We start from the raw sequence: 25,450 nt of genomic DNA on the forward strand, positions 1-25,450 counted from the left end.
TTATCATTGCGGAAAAATCCGCAGCACAACCAATTTGGGCATGATTTTGTGGCGAAATCACACCCATTGACTTACATTGAACCGCATAACATCCGCATTTATACATGTATACATGTATGCAGTTCAGTGCTCGGATGGTACCTGGGTCTGGAGAAGAGGAGACTCTCATCCGACCCAGGTACCATCGTACCTGCAGGTAAAAAGAGAATTCTAAAGTAAAAAATAAAAAAAATTATTCATTCTCATCTCTCCCGCGGCCCCTGGTCTCCTCCCAGCCGCGTCCTCTCCCCTCGGTGTACTGGCAGGACCTGCGGTGACGTCATTTAGTCAGCTGATGGTCACACGACAATCACCTGACTGCTGATGTCAGCGGTCGCCTGACTATCAGCTGACTAAACGACGTCATCCCAGGTCCTGCCAGTACACCGCGGGACGCCGAGGAGAGAGGACGCGGCTGGGAGGAGACCGGGGGCCGCCGGAGAGGTGAATATAAGGGTTTTTATATTTCTTTTTACTTTTTAATTCTTTTTTTTTTTTTACTTTAGATGCAGCATTTGATAGTAGAAATTTCCTCTAAGTTGGTCACACAATATAAATCCATGCCAGTTACATGGATTTATATTTATATTGTGTGACCAACTTGTCAAGCCCTTTTCCAAGTGATGCTCAAAATCGCTTGGAAAAAACGCTTGAAAAAAACGCATGTAAAATCGCTGAAAAAACGCATGTAAAATCCGCATGCGTTTTTCTGCCAAGGAGATGCAGAAATGCTCAGGAAATTTCTGCTTCAAATCTGTATCGTGGGCACATACCCTAAGGCTGCGTGCCCACGTAGCGTTTTTCAAGCGTTTACGCTGCGGAATTTCCGTAGCGTTTTTCAAGCGTTTACGCTGCGGAATTTCCACAGCGTAAACGCTTGTTAAACGCTAGGTAATCCGCTCCCCATGGTCCCCAAGGGGATTCCGCAAGTTCTATGCCCACGCTGCGGATTTTTCCGCAGCGTTTATGCTGCGTTCAAAAATCCACAGCATGTTCATTAATTTTGCGTTTCCGCAAGCGGAATTGCCTTGTGCAATGCATTAAAAACGCAAGTCAATTCCGCATGTGGTAAACGCGCGATAAGCATGCGTTTTTCCGGGAGAGGACATGCGGAAATAAAGCAGAAATTTTCTGCTTCATTTCCGCAACGTGGGCACATAGCCTAAGGCTATGTGCCCACGATGCAGAAATGAAGCAGAAAATTTCTGCAGCATTTCTGTATCTCCCTGGCAGAAAAAACGCATGCAGATTGTGCATGCGTTTTTCCTGCAGAATACATGCGGATCCACATGCGGATTCACATGCGTTTCCGCATGCGGATTGGCAAGCGCTTTCCAGGCGATAGCATCACTTGGAAAGTGCTTGACAACTAGGTCACACTGTTTAAATCCATGCAAACGGCATGGATTTATACAGTGTGAACCGTAAAAATGAAAACAAATAAAGCTATACTCACCCCCGAGGCCCCGGTATGTGCTGCAGCGCTCGTTCCTGTCTGGTTCCCGGCTGCCGGCATATCGCGAGACAGAGCGGTGAAGGGCCTGCAGTCACATGACTGTGATGTCACCGCAGGTCCTCAAGCGATGCCGGCATTCAGAGAGAAGTCCCCGGACAGGTGAATATAACTTTATTTGTTATTTTATTCTTTTTTTACAGGCACAATGGTACCCAGGTCTGGATGAGAGTCTCCTCTCCTCCAGAACTGGGTACCATCCGCACATAGAGACGCATAGAAGCCGCTTGTACAAATGTACAGTCGCGGTTTCTATGCGTCTCAATGCAAGTCAATGGCGGGAGTTCCGCTGCGCTTCCGCAAAATTAAATGACATGCTGCGGATCTTTGTACGCAGCATAAACGCTGCGGAAAAATCCGCAGCATGTGCATAGAACATGCGGAATCCCCTTGGGGACCATGGGGTGCGGATTACCTAGCGTTTCACAAGCATTTCCGCTGCGGAAATTCCGCAGCATAAACGCTTGAAAAACGCTACGTGGGCACCCAGCCTAAAAGTACAAATGGTCCTACAAACCCATATATACAGCACCAAAACCTCTACCATATATAACTCAAAATAATCACTCAAGCACATAGAATGCTGCCACTCCTCCCCACACCAACTGATACCGCTCCTCAAGTTTGAGGGTGGAGACAGAATCCCTCTTCTTCCACTTCTTCCAGGAGGCATTTCATCCAGTACAGCCACTGAGCTCTTGTCCTCTGTCTTGTACATGGGTCATTGTAGTAAAAGCTAGATCTTCCCCTTAGTTAATTAGTGGAATATCTGTCAGTCAATTGAGTTGATCGGTTTTCCACCAGTCAGATCATTGAAACAGTTGTATGCCTACTGTGCTTGTTCCTTTCAGAGCTTGTCCTACAATGTCAGAGCTACCTCCGAGCTGCTGTACAACACAAGTCATCACTATATCTCCATGTAATTAAGTATTAGTTAGGAACCATACCCTCTCCTTCTACAGGCCTTATAGTAGTTGTAAAATCTGACTCCATGGTAGCTACGTTGTTGTACAAAGCCAATTTCTTGCAGTTTTGTCACAAATTTTCACTTCTGTTTCCACGTGTTGTTATTTGAGTTTTCTGTCCTGACATTTCCACATCGTTTGTCTACCTGTATGTCTTCCCTTTATAATAGAACCATTTAATGTATGCTTTCTACACACAGCTGTTTGGTAACAACCAACATCTTGTGTCACAATTCATGTAGAATTTCAATTTTGATAGAGTTTTGTCATCATTTCCATTATTTCAATTGACAACTCTCTTGTTTTGGGCCAAGTTATTTTTCAATTAGCCAACCCAGAATGGCAGCTCATCTAGTTCGGTTCACGCTCCCTTGTAACTGCATTTGTGTTAGCAATTTAAATTTAGTGGTGAGTTTATAATTTTTGTTCTCCTTTGTCTGGAAAGCTTAGGCCATTAACTGCCATTAACTGAATTGCTTTGTTTCTTTAGAAAACAACACACTGGCTTTCCATGTCAGTCTAAAGGGGTTGTCCAGGCTTGGGGTTTAAGTAGTGTTTGCACTGTCGGGATTCTTTGGTGCCGGCGTCGGGTGCTGGTGGGCGCGTGACCGTAAATATGCGATTGGCATATCACGTGCTGACTAGCTGTGCGCGTCCCCGCTTAAAACAAGTGGATAGAGCTAGGACAGACACGTCTAGTCAGAATGTGTTCAGAACTATGCAAATCACATACTTACGGTTACATGACCGCTCACTCCTGGCGCCGGAGTATCCGGTCAGCGTGTACTGTGAGGATTTGCAAGTCTGCAGTCACATAGAACTCACAGTTATGTTGATTTTTGCCAGGCGTTGTATAGTACATGTAGTTGTCAAAACTCTTGCAAAAAAGTTGCAGCCTAAAAATATATTGTAAGAGTGTGTTCACAAGTGCCCGATGGCATAGGTAGGGTGCTACGTGGTCAAGTGTTCAGACTGCTCTGTAAGTTCATTGTGTTTTACCAGAACATAAACTTGTCAGTTGATGGACCTCTGAATTCCTACATACTGAATTCCACCCTTTGGCAGATGGAATGGAATAAAGTTTATAGCATGAGTGTAACAGGACCTGGCTACAGTGTATTTTGGGAAATGAAATATTCTACTCTATATAGTATTTTAAAAATATTCATTTATATCAACCACTATATTAAGGAGTTTGCAACAGGAGAGCCCTAATTTGAATACCATGGGTCCGTATGGTTATACTTCATTCATTATTCTTCCGTTTTCCAATGTCTTGTGGTATATTATTAAACCTAAAAATAGGAAATTTTTCATTCGAAACCAGTATATCTGTGAAAATAATTTATAGTTGTTAACTGTGTGAGGAAAACAGTGTGCATGACCAATATGGCCTTATCCAGACTACCTTCTGATTTTATGTTGACAGTTGACATTTGCTGCAGTGTGAAAGTTTTGTTGCTAACTACTTTAAGACTGTATTATTTGAAGTAAACTCTAAGTATTGGAGTCAATGACACTCGCTGCACAGTTTCCCTAAGTGAAGTGTTTCATAATAAAATTGATGTCATTTTCACATACCATTGCAGTGAGCATTGTAATATAATAAAAATTTGAAAAAGTGTATTGGAAAATGTTTTCCAAGTAAAACTTCAAGTCAAGCTTTGTGAATACGGCCAAATATACTTGTAACACAGGAAGAAAATCTAGGCAACTTCTGATTGATTCCTTTTTGAGGTACTGTTTAGGTCAGGCAATGTGCACATTTCTAGAAAAAAATAGTCCTGAATGACAGCAGAAGGATACAGAGTAACTACTTCTTAAAAATTGTTTCAAGAACAGAAAAAAAATGTTGTCTTTTTTTTTTAATAAATGTTGTTTTTTCCAGATTTCTTCAAGCAAATTATTGAATACAGTGAGACGCTCAGACATCTTCCACTGATAAAACTTTGGCTTGGTCCTGTACCTTTCTTGATATTGTATCATGCAGAAACCATAGAGGTCAGTAATATATTGGGTGCACAACTTTTTATTTCCCTAAAGACGATTCAGGCTGAGTTCACACGATGCGTATTTAATGCGTTTCCGCTGTGTTTTTGCAGTTGCGTAAACGCTGCGGAAACGCATTAAAAACGCATGGTAGAAGGGCAACAATGTTCCCCAATTGAAATCCGCATGTGCTGTGCCCATGATGCGGATTTTTCCGCAGCGTAAACGCTGCGCTCAAAAATCCGCAGCATGTCAATTAATTTTGCGTAAACGCGGCGTTTTCGCCGCCATTGACTTGCATTAGAACGCGCCAATTCCGCAAGACTGCATCTGTACTTGCGTAATTGGCGCGCTCTGATGTGCGGATGGTACCCGGGTGTGGAGGAGAGGAGAGTCTCATCCACACCCAGGTACCATTAAAAAAGCTGTAAAACAAGAATAAAATAAAAAATCAATGTATACTTACCTTCTGTCGGCCCGCGCAGCGCTCCTGCTTGGTTCCCGGCACTTTGCAGTGAGTTGAAGGACCTGCGCTGACGTCAGAGTCATGTGACGGGTCACGTGACGCTGACGTCGGCAGGTCTTTCAATTCAAAGTTGCCGGCGAGGGAGAACGGATTGAGCAGGACAGCGCGGGCCATCGGAGGTAAGTATATACACTCTCTCGGGTCACACTATATAAATCCATGCTGTTTGCATGGATTTATATAGTGTGACCTAGTTGTCAAGCACTTTCCAGGTGATGCTAAAATCGCCTGGAAAGCGCTTGTCAATCCACATGCGGAAACGCATGTGGAAACGCATGCGAATCCGTATGTATTCCGCAGGAAAAACGCATGCACAATCTGCATGCGTTTTTTCTGCCAGGGAGATGCAGAAATGATGCAGAAATTTTCTGCTTCATTTCTGCATCGTGTGCTCATACCCTTAGGCTAGAATCACATTTGGGCAATTTGAAAGCAGTTTTTCTTAGTTGAACACAGGAGCTGATATATGGCACCGTATTTAAAGAAGCACTCCTCCCATCAAAGTTTTTATCCTCTTATTATATTGCAATCGTCATATTATATAGCACTGTTTACTTACATTTGCTCATTTTACCTTTCTACCCAATTAATTCTTCATTTTTTTCTGCTCTATGTTAAAACAGGAGGTCTCTTTTCCTAGCATGAGGCATCCCTCTCTTCACCTCCAGACCCCTCCGCTTCATTCCTCCCCCATGACAGGGACTTTTGCAGTGACTTATGAGTCATACAGGGAAAATAGACTTCCTGTTTCTACATAGTGCTTAGAAGGATTCCGCTTGTCAGTGTTTAGCCGCTTAAAGACGGAGCCAATTATGTCCTTAATGGCCGGGTCAAATTTTACAATTCTGACCAGTGACACTTTATGAGGTAATAACTCTGGAATGCTTCAACAGACCCCACTGTTTCTGAGATTGTTTTTTGTGACATATTGTACTTCATGATAGTGGTAAAATTTCTTCGATAAGACTTGCATTTATTTGTGAAAAAAATGGAAATTTGGCAAAAATTTGGAAAATTTTTCAATTTTCAAACTTTTAATTTTCATGCCCTTAAATCAGAGAGACATGTCACACAAGTATTTAATAAATAACATTTCCCACATGTCTACTTTACATCAGAACAATTTTGGAAACATAATTTTTTTGTTAGGAAGTTATAAGGGTTAAAAGTTGACCAGCGATTTCTCATTTTTACAACAAAATTTACAAAACCATTTTTTTATGGACCACATCACATTTGAAGTGACTTTGAGGGGTCTATATGACAGAAAATACCCAAAGTGGCACCAATCTAAAGACTGCACCCCTCAAGGTCCTCAAAACCACATTCAAGATGTTTATGAACCCTTCAGGTGCTTCACAGGAATTAATGGAATGTGGAAGGAAAAAATAAACATTTAACTTTTTTTTCACAAAAGATTTACTTTAGACCCATTTTTTTTTACTTTCACAATGGTAACAGGAGAAATAGACAACAAAATTTGTTGTGCAATTTTTTCTGAGCACACTGATACAGTCATATGAAAAAGTTTGGGCACCCCTATTAATCTTAAGCTTAATGTTTTATAAAAATTGGTGTTTTTGCAACAGCTATTTCAGTTTGATATATGTAATAACTGTTGGACACAGTAATGTTTCTGCCTTGAAATGAGGTTTATTGTACTAACAGAAAATGTGCAATCTGCATTCAAACAAAATTTGACAGGTGCATAAGTATGGGCACCCTTATCATTTTCTTGTTTTAAATACTCCTACCTACTTTTTACTGACTTACTAAAGCACTTTTTTTGGTTTTGTAACCTTATGGAGCTTTGAACTTTATAGCCAGGTGTATGCAATCATGAGAAAAGCTACTTAAAGTGGCCACTTGCAAGTTGTTCTCCTGTTTGAATCTCCTCTGAAGAGTGGCATCATGTGCTCCTCAAAACAACTGTCAAATGATCTGAAAACAAAGATTATTCAAAATAGTTGTTCAGGGGAAGCATACAAAAAGCTGTCTCAGAGATTTAACCTGTCAGTTTCCACTGTGAGGAACATAGTAAGGAAATGGAAGAACACAGGGACAGTTCTTGTTAAGGCCAGAAGTGGCAGGCCAAGAAAAACATCAGAAAGGCAGAGAAGAAGAATGGTGAGATCAGTCAAGGACAATCCTCAGACCACCTCCAGAGAGCTGCAGCATCAACTTGCTGCAGATGGTGTCACTGTGCATCGGTCAACTATACAAGGCACTTTGCACAAGGAGAAGCTGTATGGGAGAGTGATGCGAAAGAAGCCGTTTCTGCAAGCACGCCACAAACAGAGTTGGCTGAGGTATGCAAAAGCACATTTGGAGAAGCCAATTTCTTTTTTGAAGAAGGTCCTGTGGACTGATGAAATCAAGATTGAGTTATTTGGTCATACAAAAAGGCGTTATGCATGGTGGCAAAAAAACACAGCATTCCAAGAAAAACACTTGCTACCCACAGTAAAATTTGGTGGAGGTTCCATCATGCTTTGGGGCTGTGTGGTCAATGCTGGCACTGGGAATCTTGTTAAAGTTGAGGGACGCATGGATTCCACTCAGTATCAGCAGATTCTTGACAATAGTGTTCAAGAATCAGTGATAAATATGAAGTTACAAAGTGGATGGATCTTTCAGCAAGACAATGATCCAAAACACCGCTCCAAATCTACTCAGGCATTCATGCAGAGGAACAACTACAATGTTCTGGAATGGCCATCCCAGTCCCCAGACCTGAATATCATTGAACATCTGTGGGATCATTTGAAGAGGGCTGTCCATGCTCGGCGACCATCAAACTTAACTGAACTGGAATTGTTTTGTAAAGAGGAATGGTCAAAAATACCTTCATCCAGGATCCAGGAACTCATTAAAAGCTACAGGAAGCGACTAGAGGCTGTTATTTTTGCAAAAGGAGGATCTACTAACTATTAATGTCACTTTTCTGGTGAGGTGCCCATACTTATGCACCTGTCAAATTTAGTTTGAATGCAGATTGCACATTTTCTGTTAGTACAATGAACCTCATTTCAAGGCAGAAACATTACTGTGTCCAACAGTTATTACATATATCAAACTGAAATAGCTGTTGCAAAAACACCAATTTTTATAGAACATTAAGCTTAAGATTAATAGGGGTGCCCAAACTTTTTCATATGACTGTACATGTGGGAAAACCACTGCTTGGGCACACGGCAGGGCTCGGAAGGTAGCGAGTGCCATTTGACTTTTTGAATGTAAAATTTGCTGGCATAATTACTGGACGCCATGTCGCATTTGGAGAGTCTCTGATGTGCCTAAACAATGTAAACCCCCGACAAGTGACACCATTCTGGAAACTAGACCCCTCAGGGAACTTACCTATAGTTGTGATGAGCACCTTGAACCCCCTGGTGCTTCACAGAAGTTTATAACTTTGAGCCATGAAAATAAAAAATAAATCACATTTTTCCCACAAGAATGTTTTGCAGTTTCTCCTGAGTACGCAGATACCCCATATGTGGTCGAAAACTACTTTTAAGGCATAGTAAAAAGCTTGGAAGGGAAGAAGCGCCATATTGGTGTTCAGATTTTGCTGGACTGGTTTGAGGGTGCCATGTCACATTGGTAGAGCCCCTGAGGTGCCAGATCAGCCGAACACCCCATAAGTGACCCCACTTTACAAACTACACCTCTTAATGAATTCATCTAGGGGATCATATTGACACCACAGGTGTGTCACAGCATTTTATACCATTGGGCAGTGAAGAAAAAATAATTACATTTTTACCACCAAAATTTTGTTTTAGCCGAAGATTTTACATTTTCACACTGGGAAATGGGAAAAAATGGCACCAAAATTTGTCCCATAATTTCTGCTGAATGTAGAAATACCCCATATGTGGCTGTGTAGTCTCGGGAGAGACTTAGCGCTTTTTGCCTCTTGGAGCCCAGATTTTCCTAGAATAGTTTGCAGACTCCATATACAGAGCCCCTACGTGCTAGAAGAGCAGAATCCCCCTCAAGTCACCCCATTTTGGAAATTAACCCCCTTTGTGAAGTTATCTACAGGTGTAGTGAGTGACGATTTTGACTCGATGGGTGTTTTCCAGAAACAAGCAGCAGTGGATGTTGCTAAGTGAAGGTTGCAAACTGCCATTGTAGTGACCAAAACTTAGTGACCAGTATGTTGTAGTGACCAGTACGTAATGCCCAGTTCGTGCTTCTGGAGACATGCGCCAGTAAATTAGGTAGACTCTTATTGCTACAGGAATGCCAAACATGTAGACACTAACTGTGGTTTATGCACACTGTGGAGCTCAGAAGGGAGGGGGACATTTAGATTTGGATGAGCAGAAATCACTGGATTTCTTTTGGAGGGCAAGGAGCCGTTTTGTTTCTCCAGAGCCTTTGAGCTACCAGTAATGTGGAAGCCCCCTATATTTCGGGGGTCACCATGGAGACCATCAGCACAATGTGATCGCATCGCATCGTTGTGCTGATGGGAGCAGACAGGGAGCTCACTCCCTCTGCGATGCACTGCGATGTCGCTGTAACTATTCACACTGGGGTTAAACGCCCATGATGGATGCTAGCACTAATCGTGGGCATTGCTGCTTGGTGTCAGCTCTCACATAGAGCTGACACCCATACTTGATTGTGGCGGTGCTCAGCGTGTGCGATCGCAGCGCCGTATATATACCGGAAGGGGTTACACAGGGCTATGAAATTCCCCATCATAATAAATCTGTGTGCGATCTTCCACCATTTCCCTTCAATGAGACTGGCACGTACAATGCCAATCTTAATGAATCGTGGCCTCAGTTTATACCACCTATTAATTGGCTTAATTTATAACAGAAATGCGGCCACTATTTTTTGGCACATTGTGTCGCACGATAACCCTTTTCAGTGCAACCATTCCACTAGTCAGACAAAAAGTGTGTAAAACACATCATAAGTATCACGCAAGTCACGAAAAACAGGTTTTTGTTGCAAATTACTCCTAAATTCTGGTGTATTTAGCTTGATATATATGCCTTGTTGAGTTATAACTGGATCTGTAGACTCACGTTTTGTTTTCCTCATTACCATCTGCATAATACTCGTTTGCAGACCCATGCGATCCCTTTACACCAGTTCTTTGTGGTTACATAAAAGCACCAGCAACAGAAAAACAGAATAATTTCCCATGGGTATATATAACTAGTGTATATTACAACTTGGCAGAAACACAACTGGCCTTGGAGCCAAAAGACGAAAGGTATGGAAGCAGATTCATTAGAGTATTCATCACAGTCACATTTATTATTTTACAGTCTTTTCAACAATTTCTGGTCTTGATTATCCCGGCTTGTGTAAACGTGCCTTTTTAATGTATAGAGAAGTCATATAACTCTTTTCTCAATTAAAAAGTGTGAATAACTAGTTTAAAATGATGCAAAATAATTTGCTGAGGATTTATATCATGCACAACCGAACTTTTGGAACATGCTAAAATGGTCACATAATTTACGCCTCTCAGAGGGAACCCGTCACTATGAAAATGCCTTCCTATCTGCAGGCACCATGTTATAGAGCAGGGGGAGTGGAGTAGATTCATATATAGTTTTGTGACAAAAGATTCATTATAGTCTGTGCTTTGTTCATTTAATCCTCTGTTCTTTGTGGAATTCTTTGTGCAGTGGGCGGTCCTATCAGTGACTGACAGCTACCTCTGTATTCATACTTGTACAAGGAAAGTTGTCAGAAAATCCCACAAAGAGCAGAAGTTTAAATGATGAGAACATGGGTTATACTGAATCTTTTTTCACAAAACCATATATCAATCTATTCAGTTCACCCTACTCTATAACATACTGCCCTGATGACGAGGCTAAACTTCTTCTGCACAGGTCGGGTCGGATGCTCAGCCATGCCGCTGGTCCGAGGTGACAATCATCAGGAGCACACTGCCACCAGGCAGGCAGAGGAGTGGTGCGCTTCTGAAGATATACGATGAGACGACCCTTCTAAAATATCAACTATTGCAGACTTCTCTCTCGTGGTAGGAGTTATGTCTGTACAGGGTGTCAGCCTCTTGATACAAACAAGAATGTGTCTATTTTTTAAAAACTAGATAAAAATAGTAAGAATTAGAAACAAGATATTTTTATTATACAAATATATTATCTTACTGCTCTTTAAAGTAAACTTTTTATAGTTACCGAGTTATATACTTACATAGTTAATACGATTGAAAAAAGACAAATGTCCCTGAAGGTTAACTGAGGAAAGGGAAAGTGGAGAACATGCATATTATGGCATATCAGAGTTGTCACTGAACTTGTGTCTATCTCTTAAACCGCTATATTATACAATCTTTGAGTTGTACTAAGCTGTAAAACAGCACCCAAAGAAGCAGGAGTGGAGATATCAGAGTGCAACCTGTGTAGCTGCCAAAGGGGTAAAAAGCCCCGCAGAGGTCCAAGGGGTAGAAGAACTAACAGAGGCCCAAGGGGTAAGATGTCCCACAGAGCCCCTAGGGGTGAAAGGACCAACAGAATCTCAATGTGTAAGATGTCCCACAGAGGCCCAAAGGTTAGGAGTACCAACAGAGGCCCAAGGGGTAAGACATCCCACAGAGGCCCAATGGGTAGGAGTACCAACAGAGGCCCAAGGGGAAAGATGTCCACAGAGATCCAAGGAGTAGAAGGGCCTACAGAGTCCCAAGGTGTAAGAGGGTCCACAGTGTCCCAAGGGGTAAGACTGTGATGCCCAGCTGCGCTTGTTATCACAGATCCTGGAAGAGTGCATTGATGGATTCCTCCACAAGAGGCCCCCATAACCATTCACACATCTTCACCTTCCACCTCAGACCACCAGAGGGAGCCCGTTAGGGATAGATAAATAGGGAAGGTGGAGCCAGGCAGCAGTTAGTCTAGTCTGGTTTAGCAGTGAGTCCAGTACAGTCTGAGAAGAGTTACCACAGAGGACAAAAGCCTGTTCCAGCTCCTGCAATTGCTATCCTGCAGTGGAGCTCATGCAGATCAAGACTCAGTGTAGCTCAGAGAAGTGAGCTTTAGGTGTGTCGGCGCCATAAGATCGGTGAAGCGCGGCAAGCTGCCGTTAGTGTAAGTAGCCTAGTGAGGGCCCGAGTAGGCCGAAGGCGAGTGGAGAGTTAGTACATAGAGGGCAGAGGAGCTTAACTAGCTCACCCCGAAGAATTTACCGGACACCGGGTCCGAAGCTTACCTGGTCCAAAGCTTACCGGGATCTCTATGACCCAGTAAGGTATAACCGGAATCCCTGGAGAACTACAAGTCCCAGGATCGCTAAAGTGCTGATACGTAACAGACCCGGGAGACACATAGGCCCCGCAAGCTGAGGAGCGTCTACTCCAAGAAAAGGCCCTACCACAAGGTCAGCCAGCGCAGGACAGAGACAAAGTTAGGCCTAGCTCCAGGCAGGTCAGAAACTTACTACGCAGAGGCAAGTAATAGGAGGCCCTAAACCCGCTGATTGGGGAGGATCCTGACATGCACCCTTCACCCTACAGTGCTCCGGGACATGCCTGACTTTCCATCAGTAAAAGGTACTGAAGTGACTATCGTGTCTGTCCCTGTCCTTGCTCCGTCCCGGCTGGGTCTCTCCTGTCCTGCATCCCCTTGCATCCGCTGCCCTGAGGCCTAGCTCCACCTGTGGGGAGCTATACCATCGAGCTGCCTTATCATCGGCCTCAGCGGGCTGCTGCAGCGCTGGTGATTAGAGATGAGCGTTGTTCTACTCGAACTGTTCGCCATTCTCAAATTCGAGCTGTTTTGGGCGGTGTTCGAGCCGTTCGGCGAACACGAACAATTTGAGAAAAATTCGGCTGTTCGAGGTTATGTTCGATAACTGTTCGTGCGCCAAAATCATAACTGGATTTTTTCTCAGTAATGATGAAAATTAATGTTAATACGCAGTTTGAGTGTACAGCGGGGTGGGGGGAGGGGCAGGGGATGGATCTCTGCAGGAACAATGAAGATCTCCATTTTTTTTTTCTCTTTCCCGCATTTACAGTGGGGAGGTGCAATCTGTCAGCCTATCAGCAGCGCACACACGGAGCGAAGTGCTTTTTTTCACACAAGCAAGGGCATGTGTCATTGGCAGTGTATGTCACATGTCCTTTCCCTATAAGACCAAGCCATTTTCCCCATCGCCACCATTTTCTCACTGCTGCAGCTGCGTGTTAGACGGCACCGCTGTTGCTGTGTGCGCTATACCTTGTTAATTTCAAGCCAATTTTCGCACAAATCTACAGATAGCTTGGGAGTAGGGAATAGTTGTGATTGCAGTCCTTTTAAGGACTAGGTTACAGCATTTCCTATGACTTTTATCAGGCAGGTCTGTGCTCTTAAATAGATAGATTGTGGGAGTAAAGACTAATTGTAATTGGAGTCCTTTTCAGGACTAGGTTACATCAGTTCCTATCAGTTTTTGCCAGGCAGGTCTGTGCCAGTGCTGTGCAAGTTTTTTTCACAGCATTTGGCTGAATCTAGCAAAGCTAATCCTTTTTGGCCTATTGCAGAGTGTGTTAGTCAGTGGAGTAGCCTATCTGTGTTGCAAGATATACCACCTGTGTATAGAATACCAATTTTTTTACTGCACCTAGTGAAGTAAAATCTTTTGGGCATAGCATCATTCTATTAGTCCATCTATACTGACCTCCATCAGGTTGCAAATTGAATATAATTTTTTTCTGCATCTAGCTCTGAAAAAATATTGGGCTTCTAGCTGTGTGTGGGACTTGTTGTATTAGTCCATCTATACTGACCTCCATCAGGTTGCAAACTGCATATATTTTTTTCTTCATCTACCTCTGAAAAAATATTGGGCTTCTAGCTGTGTGTGGGACTTGTTCTATTAATCCATCTATACAGACCTCCATCAGGTTGCAAACTGAATATATATTTTTCTGCATCTACCTCTGAAAAAATATTGGGCTTCTAGCTGTGTGTGGGACTTGTTGTATTAGTCCATCTATACTGACCTCCATCAGGTTGCAAACTGAATATATTTTTTTCTGCATCTACCTCTGAAAAAATATTGGGCTTCTAGCTGTGTGTGGGACTTGTTGTATTAGTCCATCTATACAGACCTCCATCAGGTTGCAAACTGAATATATTTTTTTCTGCATCTACCTCTGAAAAAATATTGGGCTTCTAGCTGTGTGTGGGACTTGTTGTATTAGTCCATCTATACTGACCTCCATCAGGTTGCAAACTGAATATATTTTTTTCTGCATCTACCTCTGAAAAAATATTGGGCTTCTAGCTGTGTGTGGGACTTGTTCTATTAATCCATCTATACAGACCTCCATCAGGTTGCAAACTGAATATATTTTTTTCTGCATCTACCTCTGAAAAAATATTGGGCTTCTAGCTGTGTGTGGGACTTGTTCTATTAATCCATCTATACAGACCTCCATCAGGTTGCAAACTAAATATATTTTTTTCTGCATCTACCTCTGAAAAAATATTGGGCTTCTAGCTGTGTGTGGGACTTGTTGTATTAGTCCATCTATACTGAACTCCATCAGGTTGCAAACTGAATATATTTTTTTCTGCATCTACCTCTGAAAAAATATTGGGCTTCTAGCTGTGTGTGGGACTTGTTCTATTAATCCATCTATACAGACCTCCATCAGGTTGCAAACTGAATATATTTTTTTCTGCATCTACCTTTGAAAAAATATTGGGCTTCTAGCTGTGTGTGGGACTTGTTGTATTAGTCCATCTATACTGACCTCCATCAGGTTGCAAACTGAATATATTTTTTCTGCATCTACCTCTGAAAAAATATTGGGCTTCCAGCTGTGTGTGGGACTTGTTCTATTAATCCATCTATACAGACCTCCATCAGGTTGCAAACTAAATATATTTTTTTCTGCATCTAGCTCTGAAAAAATATTTGGCCTTCTAGCAGTGTGTGGGACTTTCTCTATTAGTCCATCTATACTGACCTCCATCAGGTTGCAAATTGAATATAATTTTTTTCTTCATCTAACCCAGCCAATAGTTTTGGCCTAATACCACAGTTTGGCCACTCAGCTCTGCTCGGTTCCCATCCATTGTTTTTTTGTGCAAACAACTCCAGAGTTGTTAATTAGTTAACCACCAGAATGAGTGGAAAAAGGCCTGCTGCTGGTGGAAAGGGGAATAGGCGTGTTGGGAAGGGGAAAAAAGGTTGTGTCCGTGGGGTAGGTGTTAAAGCAACAGTAACATCTGCAGAAGAAAGACCATCTTCCAGCCAAACTAAAATGTCTACTTCTTTTAGCGGACAATGTGATAAGATCCCTTTCTTACGGCCACGCCAATCGCTACAAATTCCAGATGAGGCACAAAAACAGCAGGTGCTTCAACGGATATCAAGTGCTCCTTTAAGTGGGCTCTCCTCCACATCAACTTCAACATCACAAATACTCCAGTCCTCAAAGGTGTCACCCCAATCGCACTTGCTTCCTCACAGCTCCCAAATCTCCAGCTGCCCGTCTGAGTATGAGGTAGAACAGATGGTTGAGTCTGCAGAGCTGTTTACTCATACTATAGCCTGGGAATCAGAGGTCGACTCCAGCGCTTCTGTGAATCCAGACGAGGAAATGATCTGCACTGATGCCCAGAATCTTTATGAGTCGGATCCAGGACCAGACGCAGAAGGTTCTGACCATAATGTAGACCCTCATTCCCAAACTGTAACTCCTGTTGGTGGAGACAATGAGGAAGACGATGATAAGACTCAAATACCTGATTGGAGCGACAACTTTAGTTTTTTGTCAGGGCAGGAACAGGTTGGCTCTGAGGACGACGGGTGTGATAACGCACAGGGTGATGATGATGAGGTTGGAGATCCCACTTACTGTCAACCCACAGTCAGCCAAGAGATGAGGTCAGCAGAGGAGGTGGAGGAAGATGCTAGTGACGACGAGGTCAGGTTGCGCCTTCCTGGACAGAGACGTAGTACTGGAAGCACGTCAACAACTGCATCCTTAAACACAACTCTGCCTCTCACCACAAGTCATGTTGGCTCTTCAGGTCGCATGGGTGCTAAGCCTTGCATAGCCTGGGCATTTTTTCAGATCGATAAAGATGACACAACTCGTGTTATCTGTAACATTTGTCAGCAAAAGCTAAGTAGAGGCCAAAAAATACATAGTTTGAGTACTTCATGCATGAACCGGCACATGGACATGAAGCATATCTTGTGCATCCGCGGCCTCTTCATCCTCTGTGACTGGGGGGACAGCAGTCACACCTGTTTTGGGGCGCAGATCTGCCACCTCTTTACCCGCAACAGCCAGCGTGATTGGCAGGTCATAATTTTCTTTGGAGGTGGTAACACCAGCTGGTGTTGAGCGCTGTCCGACATCGATAGCACCACCTTTGGATCAAGGCAACCTAACATGTCCGCCTGCATCTTCCTCACAGACCGGCAGTTTGCCGGGGACACCCTTATCAACCCCGTCTAAGCACAATAGCCAGCCCTCGGTCCCTCAGATGTGAACAAGTAAAAGACCATTTCCTCCTAGCCATGAGAAAGCTAAGAGGTTGAATTTCACCATCTGCAAGTTCTTGGCTACAGAAATGCTGCCTCTCCGCCTGGTGGACACAGAGGATTTTCGAGACCTTATGTCCATCGCATTGCCCCAGTACCAGATGCCCAGTCGGCACTACTTCTCAAAGAAAGGTGTGCCTGCGCTCCACCAGCATGTCGCACACAACATCACCGCTTCTTTGAGAAACTCTGTGTGTGACAGGGTGCATTTCACCACAGACACTTGGACGAGTAGGCATGGACAGGGGCGTTACATGTCGCTGACTGGGCACTGGGTAACTATGGTGACAGCAGGACAAGGGGCTGCTGTCCAAGTCTTGCCGTCCCCACGAGTTGTGCGTCAATCCTCTTTATGTCAAAGTTCCTCCACTGCTTCTGCCTCCTCAACCTCCTCTCGGTCTTCCACCTGCACCCAAAGCCTGTCTGGTCATGCCACAAGCTTTCTAACTGCGCAGAAGGGATCCTGCACACCTCCTTACTATGCTGGCAGTAGGGCTCAACGTCATCAGGCGGTTTTTACATTGAAATGTCTGGGAAATGTGAGTCACACAGCTGAGGAGTTGTAGTCAGCTCTGGAGAACCAATTTCATGAATGGTTGTCTCCACTGGACCTGAAACCAGGGAAGGCCGTGTGCGACAATGCTGCAAACCTGGGTGCGGCCCTTCGCCGGGGCAATGTCACACACGTGCCTTGTATGGCTCACGTGTTGAACCTGGTTGTCCAGCAATTTTTAGCCCACTATCCCAGACTAGATGGCCTTCTGCAGAGGGCACGGTCGCTGTGTGCTCACTTTCGCCGTTCGCATCCCGCAGCTCAGCGACTTACATCTCTACAGAAGTCGTTGGGCCTGCCACTTCACCGGCTAAAATGCGATGTGCCTACCCGGTGGAATTCAACTCTGCACATGTTGCAGCGACTGTGGCAGCACCGACAAGCCCTGGTGCAATACGTTCTGACGTATAGCCTGGGCCAACGAGATCCAGAGGTGGGGCAAATCACGCTAGAGGAGTGGTCTCAGATCAGGGACCTATGCACCCTTCTGCACAGTTTTGAAATGGCGACGAAGATGTTTAGTGCTGACGATGCCATTATCAGCATGACTATTCCGGTGATTTACATGCTGGAGCACATGTTAAACAGAATTCGGAGTCAGGTGGTGGCACAAGAGGAGGTGGAGGAAGTAGAGGAGGAGGAGTTGTATGCGGAAGGGCTAACATCTGCAAGGTCCAGACGGTCGGCAGCACCAAGGCGGCAGGCATGTGAGGGTGGGGGAGATGGTTTTACCAGGGCGCATGGTAGCAGCCAAACTAGTGAGGAAGGTGCAGGAGCCCAGGAAGAAGTGGAGGACGAACTGATGGAAGACTCATCAGATGAGGGAGACCTTGATCACATTTCTGTTGTGCGAGGTTGGGGGGAGAGGACAGAGGAAGGAAGCATGATTGTTACCTCGCCACCAACACAACAGGGACTTGGTGCTCCTGGATGCGCAACACACATGAGTGCCTTCTTGCTGCACTACCTGCAACATGACCCTCGAATTGTGAGAATTAGAAATAATCCTGACTACTGGGTTGCCACACTGTTAGATCCCCGGTACAAAAGTAAATTTGCAGAAATTATTCCTGCCATAGAAAGGGATGCACGCATGCAGGAGTATCAGCAGAGACTGTTGCAGAATCTTACATGTGCTTTTCCACAAAATACCAGTGGTGCACGTAGTGAATCTCACAGTTCCAACTTGCCAACCGTGGGACCGTCAAGTGTTCAACACTCAAACCGTAACAGAACCACAGTATCTGCTGGTAACATCAATTTTGCGGAATCATTTCACCACTTTTTTAGCCCATCCTTTGCAAGGCCACAGGAGACAAGAAGTCTGACACATAGTCAACGCCTAGAGACGATGGTACAGGAGTATCTCCAAGTAAACATTGAAGCCACGACTGTGTCACTGGACCCTTGCTCTTTTTGGGCTTCCAATCTGGATAAATGGCCGGAGCTAGCCACTTACGCCTTGGAGATCTTGTCATGCCCCGCAGCCAGCATTCTGTCTGAACGTGTGTTCAGCGCTGCTGGTGGTGTGCTGACAGATAAGCGCACGTGGCTCTCCACTGATAATGTAGACAGACTCACGTTCATAAAGATGAACAAATCATGGATCCGAAACGACTTTTCTACCCCTGTGTCATCCTGGGGAGAGTAAAAGCTTGATGATTGGTTAAAATCACCCTACCAACCGTTTTAAGCTTTCAAATTACTAATCATGTTTATCTGTATCTTGGCTGGAAAATAATTTGGGCTTTGTAGCAGTGTGCAGCACTGATTCTATTAGGCCATCTATAATAAGCTCCACCAGATTTAAAATTACTAATCATGTTTATCTGTATCTTGACTGGAAAATAATTTGGGCTTTGTAGCAGTGTGCAGCACTGATCCTATTAGGCCATCTATACTAAAGCTTCACCAGATTTAAAATTAATAATAATTTTTAGCTGCATCTAGCCCGGAAAATAATTTTGGGGCTCCGAGATGCGCAAGACACATAAGTGCCTTCTTGCTGCACTACCTGCAGCATGACCCTCATATTGTCAGAATTCGAAGTAATCATGACTACTGGGTTGCTACACTCTTAGATCCCCCAAACTTTTCGATCAACCTTTTCATTTTAATAAAGACCAAAAAAATGGTCATTTTTGAAATTATAAGCATTAGCAGGTTGTTAGAAACTGAAATCAAACAGTTTTCAGCTCAAAACTTTATTCTAGGTGATGTTACATTTTCACATAGGACCCCTTGTTCGAAAGGAGCTTCTGAACTCTCTCGTCCATTGAATTTGTCAGGTTTTGGATGGTTTCTGCTTCAATTGTTTTGCATGAGGACAGAATACCCTCCCAGAGCTGTTGCTTAGATGTGAACTGCCTCCCGCCATCATAGACACTCCTTTTAATGATGCTCCAAAGGTTCTGAATGGGGTAGAGGTCAGGGGAGCATGGGGGTCACACCATAAGTTTGTCCCCTTTTATGCCCATATCAGCCAGAGATGCAGATGTTTTATGTGCAGCATGAGATGGTGCATTATCATGCAGAAAAATGATCTTGCTGTGAAATACACGGTTCTTCTTCTTGAACCATGGCAGGAAGTGCTGTTTGAGAAAATCCACATACATTATGGAGTTCATCTTTAGCGCCTTCAGGGATCCTAAAGGGGCCGACAATCTCTCTCCCCATGATTCCAGCCCAAAACATTACTCCACCTCCTCCTTGTTGGCGCTGTAGCCGTGTTTGCGTGGGGTGTCCATCAACCAGCCATCCTCCACTCCATCCATCTGGACCATCGAGCGCTGCACGGCACTCATCCGTGAACAAAACAGTTTTGAAATCAGTCTTCATGTAATGTTTGGCCCACTGGAGCCGTTTCTGCTTGTGTGAAGTGGATAGAGGAGGTCGACAGGATGGCGTATGCACAGCTGCAAACCTCTGAAGGACCCTGCATCTTGTTGTTCGGGGGACGTTGGAGGCACAAGCAGCTTCAAAAACTTGTCTGCTGCTATGACAAGGCTTTTTTGCCGCTGCTCTTTCAACCTGACGTAATTGCCTGTAGGAAAGAGTCCTCAATTTGCCCTTATCAGCACGCACACGTGTGTACTGTGAATCAGCTACATACTTCTTGATTGCCAAGACACTTCATCCTGATCATCGCACAATGTTGATTGTAGTCATGCCTTGACCTAAACACTCCACAATTTGTTGCTTCTCAGCAGCCGACACATCCTTTTTCTTTCCCATTTTGGCAGAAAATGTAGGCTGCTTAATAATGTGAGACAGCCTTCTTAAGTAGTCTTGCCTTTCATTGGACACACCTGCCAAACTAATTAGCACAGGTGTCTGCAATTGCTTACAGTGATATAAAGAGCCCTGACACACATCACCATCAATGAGTTTAACTGACAAACAAACAAATTCTTCCCTTATCACTCCTAAACACTTTTTGCATAATAATTTGGAACACAGTGTACATGTGCTTTTCCACAAAACACCAGTGGTTCACGTAATGCATCTTACAGTTCTAACTTGCCAACCGTGGTCTGTATGGAGTTGTTCAATAAAGGGCCCAAAATTAAGATAACATAGATGGGAGAGGTCTCTATGAATAGGAATTCCTAAGTATTTGATACCCTGTGAGGGCCAGGCAAAGGGAAAGTTGGACTGGATGGAATCCTATATGGATTTAGGGAGGGAGACATCGAGGGCCTCAGACTTCGCTGCATTGATTTTAAAATTTGACCATGTAACAAAGTGATCTATTTCAGCCATAACAGCATGGATGGATATATGTGATTGAGTGATATATACTAGGACATCATCAGCAAATAGAGAGCACTTGTACTCGGTGCCTCCCACCTCAATCCACCTAATATTGGGGTTATGGCGAATTGATGAGAGCAGGTGCTCCGTCACTAGGATGTATAAGAGAGGGGACAGAGAACATCCCTGCCTTGTCCCATTGGTGATTGTGAAAGGTGATGAAAATGTTCTGACGCGCCCCCTGGGCCTTGGGACACCCGGAGCCAGACCCTTTTTGGTGGATGCTGGTGGTTGTAGTCTCCGTGGCGGCAACCCGGTTCCGTGGCTCAGGGCGGTCAAACCAGTGGCGGAACTATTTATGTGGTTTTGATGTTTAAATGTCCGACTACGCCACCCGTGGATTGCGGTCAGAGTGAACTGCCGCTCCAGGGCAGACCGCTGAGGCTGGTGTTGTGGGTGCAGCAGAGCGTAGCATAACTCCCCACGGGAGGAGTATAACCTCAGGGCAGTGTATGCGGAGGATGGGGGTGATGGTGCAGGGCAGCAGCAGTAATGACACGGAGTCAGTGATGCAGTCCAGGGCCTTTACTCACAGTTCTTATTATCCAGACCACGTCTGCAGGTAACGGCTGCCCACGTCGTACTGTGCTCACCAGGTGAGGGGCTCAGACAACTCCCAGATAACTTTGGAGTGCTTCACAGGACCCCCTTTGTGTGTCCTTTGTCTGGCCTTTCTTACCAACCCTTCTGTCCGGCTGCCTCGGGCCTCCTCTTGGTAAACTTGGCGCCAGTTTCCCTGACCCTATGTGGTGCCTTCCTAGCGGGTGTAGCGAGGGGCTGCGCCACATAAAATGTCACAGCCTCCTGTTTCTAGCTGAGGGTCGTTTCCTGCCTCCACTAGTTTCGGGGACCGGTCTCCCCCTTTGGCCTGACCCCTCCACGCAGGTGGATTCGGGCGTGCGGTGGCGACTCGTCCGTCCGCACCCCTGAGATCCCTTCGTTCCTCATTCCTGGAGCCTTCTACGCTCCTCTTCCTTCCTTCTCCCTCTTCCAGGCCTGGGCCTCTGTTACTAGGCCCGCCTCCGGAGCAGAGCTCATGCAGAGCCCCTGCTCCCTGCCACTTCTGCTCAGACTTCTCTGCACTGAACTAAGATGGTGCCCACCTTTTATACTCCCTTCTCAATGCACCCAGGAACTGCTTCCTCCCTGCTCCTGCACTACAGGGTTCCCCTTCCTCAGTGTTCCCTCCCCCCACTCCACCCAGGGACAGGGACTGTCGTGCCCATCTCAGGGGCATATTGGTCGCCCTGCCCCACGGCAATGTGGTGTAATGCATGCAGGTGTCGGGTCCTGATCCACACTACATCCTTACCTGAGAGTGAGATATCACACCTCTGGGTGAGGTGCAATACCTCTGTAGCAACCGAGCCCTCAGGGTGCTACAGTTCCATTTTTCTTCAGCCTAGGTGACGTATTGCGATACAGGGCCGTGATTTTGGCTATAAAAGGGTCCCCTAGACCCCTACCCCAAGCTTTTTAAGAGAATCATATATGGCGTGCCAGGAGACTCTATGGAATGCTTTCTCAGCATCCAACGAGAGTATCTAATTAGAAATTTTTAACTGCATCTAGCCCAGGAAATACTTTGTGCCTAGTAGCAGGGTCTGCTAGTCAGCGGATTATCCTGGCTGTTAAGCAAGCTACACCACCTGTAGTTTAGACACTTCATTTTTTCAAAGGAAATGCTTCGGGACCACGGGATACTCAGTGAAGAGCATCAGGAGTCACCCCAAGGCATAGGGGCTCGGACTGGCAGTAGGATGCCTTGCGGTGGACAGCCGAGCTCGATCCTTATAAAAGCTTTTTAACTGCAGCAGCTTTAGTGGACGCTACTGGAGCTGGAATTACGCGGCTGCTGACATGAGACTTGCCCTCCAATAGATCCTTGTAAATGGATTTAAAGTGTATTTATTCAAATTAGAGAGACAATTTAAATTAAAAAGCTTAGAGCTGCCTCCACCACAGGGGGGCTCGCTCGACCCACCAGCGGACAGGCACCTGTATTGGGAGAGGGGGGCTGGCCGTCAGGGTTCACCGCGGCTCTGGCACAAACCCGGCGACACGGAGGTGGCACGGGCAGGAGCGGACTGAACGTGTCGGCTTCTCACTTTTTGGATTTTAGAAGGGCATGACATGCCTATATCTGTGTCTCCCCCTCCTTTTACTCCTCCACCTCTTTTCTTTTCGCATGACTATATGTACTTGTCACTTTTCCATGTGTTAGTTGAGTCTTCTGAGCAGTTTGTCAGCTTTTGGACACCTTTGAAGGTGTTTTCTATGTGTTTCTATGTGTTTTTGTTTGCCTGCCATTGGTTTTTTACGGTGTTCGAAGGTGTTCGACGAACAGTTCGACGAACAGTTCGGCGAACACACGGGTGTTCGACGAACCGAACCGAACTCGAACACTACGGGGGTGGCTCAACACTACTGGTGATTCTCACCAGAAGCCACAGGTGGCGTCACGAACTTTTATAAAATAAACATCTATTAACGCTTTTAAAGAGAGACCCCAGGGTACGGGCCCGGGAGCTGACCACCGCGACATCCTTAAGGCTAAAGGCCCGGGTACCGAGTCATCCCCATCCCCTGGGCTTGTCATCTTTCCTGGCGTCACGAACTGGATAGTGTGCCCGCTGCAACGACGGAGTGTTATGCCCGTTGCCACCGGGTACTGTTCGCCTTTATTCTGAACTGTGTACGTAAAGTTGTGGTGAAGATTGCCACCATTGTTGGGCCGCGTAGCGAGAAGAAGGGCGTAACCGCGGGAAAATTAGGGGCATACCTGCAAAAGAGCGCGAAGCCCCGGACACGCCCCACCCCTCGACGTTAAACCAGGAAGCGCCAAGTCCTGTAAGGAGTGTCGCTGAACGCTCTGACGTAGGACGCAAGCGACGCAAGGTCCTGAAGACGACTGTCACCTGCGGAGCTGCGGCCTACCGGAAGAAAAACTAGAAGGTAGGCCACGGTTAACTAGGGGGGCGCCAAGATGTCCGACGAACAGCAGAACGCCGACATACTGGTCAACGTCCCTGAGGTTCAGCCTGCGCCCGATGATGGGCAGGCCGAGGCCGCCGCTCCACCAGCAGCGCCTGTAACACCTGTCATTCCTATGACTTTACCGTACATTCCTGGAGAAAAGTGGGTCCCCCAGTACAACGGCAAACCAGATACCCTGTCTGGATTCAAACGGAAAATATGTGGTATCTTGGACATGTACTCTATGACAGGTAAACAAAGAGCAGCCGTTGTTTTAGGACAACTGACTGGTGCTGCGGAACGGGAAGTGGAAACATGGTCGGCTGCAGACCAGGAGTCCGTGTCCACAATATTCCAAAAACTACAGACTGTCTTTGAGGACCTTACTGAGGCGGACCTCCGGATGAGGTTCTACAGCTGTTCCCAACAACCGGAGGACAATGTTCGGGACTACGCCTGGCGTCTACAGGGGGCCCTGCGGGCTCTGAACCAGGTTAGTCCAACCAGCATCGAAAATGAGAACAAAATGCTAAAGGAACAGTTCTCCAGAGGAGAGCAGGAATGTGAGTTGGTGGTCCCTGGATCATCCAGATGCCACCTTTGCCAACCTTAAGGACATGGCTATAAAAGGACTGCAGCCCCTGGAAGCAAATGCCATCCAATGTTACCAGGGTGGGGTTACCCCAGTGCCTGCTACACCCACCTTTTCCCCAGTGGCTGCTGAAGCTAAGGTTCCAGCCACGTCCCCTAGAGAACTGGACAGTCTGCGCTCTGAGGTGCGTCAGCTGAGCAAAACCCTGACCACTGTGCTGAGTGCTCTGCAGCTGCGGACGGAGCCCAAGGAAGGAGGGAAGATCCTGTTAGCTGATATCCCTGAGGATATCCCCTGGATGCGAAGGAGGAGGAGGCCAAAACCGCCCTCGCCGAGGACCAGTGACCAGCGCCGTCCACAGAAGGACCCTACCTGCTACCGCTGCCGCAACACCGGACACATCGCCCAGAATTGTCCTTTAAACGAGAAAACCCTGGGTCCGAGGGCCGACACCCAGGAGTAAATTCACCAGGCCCATCAGACTGGTACAACAGGTTCGTGGGAGGAAGACCTTTCCTGTCCATTGTGCTGGACGGGATCCCGACGCATGCTCTGCTGGACACAGGATCTCAGGTAACCATCATGCCTGACGTCCTCTACAAGAGGTTCTGGTCCATGGACGACCTACGTCCGCCAGCTCCAAATCTTTCTGTTTACGCCTCAAATGGACTCCCCCTTAACCTACTCGGGGTTAAGAATGTGACTGTAAAGGTGGGGAGAGTGGAGCTGAAGGACCAGGGGCTAATTGTAGTAGAGACTAATCCTGATGACACCAACCCATATATGGTACTTGGCACTAACATTGTTGGTAATTGTTTGGGAGAAGTTGTGTTCTTGCTCCAACAGATCGCCGACACTGCCAGGCCGAGACAGAGGAGGGCACTGCAGAGGGAGATCCGAGTCCTGATGTATCAACAGCAAGTAAGGTTAACAG

General features: G+C 45.6%; 1 protein-coding gene across 2 annotated transcripts in view; it reads left to right on the plus strand.

Annotated features, from left to right (window-relative positions):
* Positions 1-25,450, plus strand: part of LOC141158236 (cytochrome P450 4V2-like) — a 127,559-nt gene that overhangs the window by 2,165 nt on the left and 99,944 nt on the right. For both annotated transcript variants that reach the window (XM_073645358.1, XM_073645357.1), the window contains exon 2: positions 4,406-4,518. In XM_073645358.1, the coding sequence (XP_073501459.1) occupies positions 4,406-4,518 (113 nt within the window). The remainder of the gene's footprint in view (positions 1-4,405; positions 4,519-25,450) is intronic.

This window comes from Phyllobates terribilis, unplaced genomic scaffold (assembly GCF_046119375.1).
Source record: "Phyllobates terribilis strain yellow unplaced genomic scaffold, ASM4611937v1 Scaffold_1__5_contigs__length_1240528914, whole genome shotgun sequence".
Classification (NCBI taxonomy): Eukaryota; Metazoa; Chordata; class Amphibia; order Anura; family Dendrobatidae; genus Phyllobates; species Phyllobates terribilis.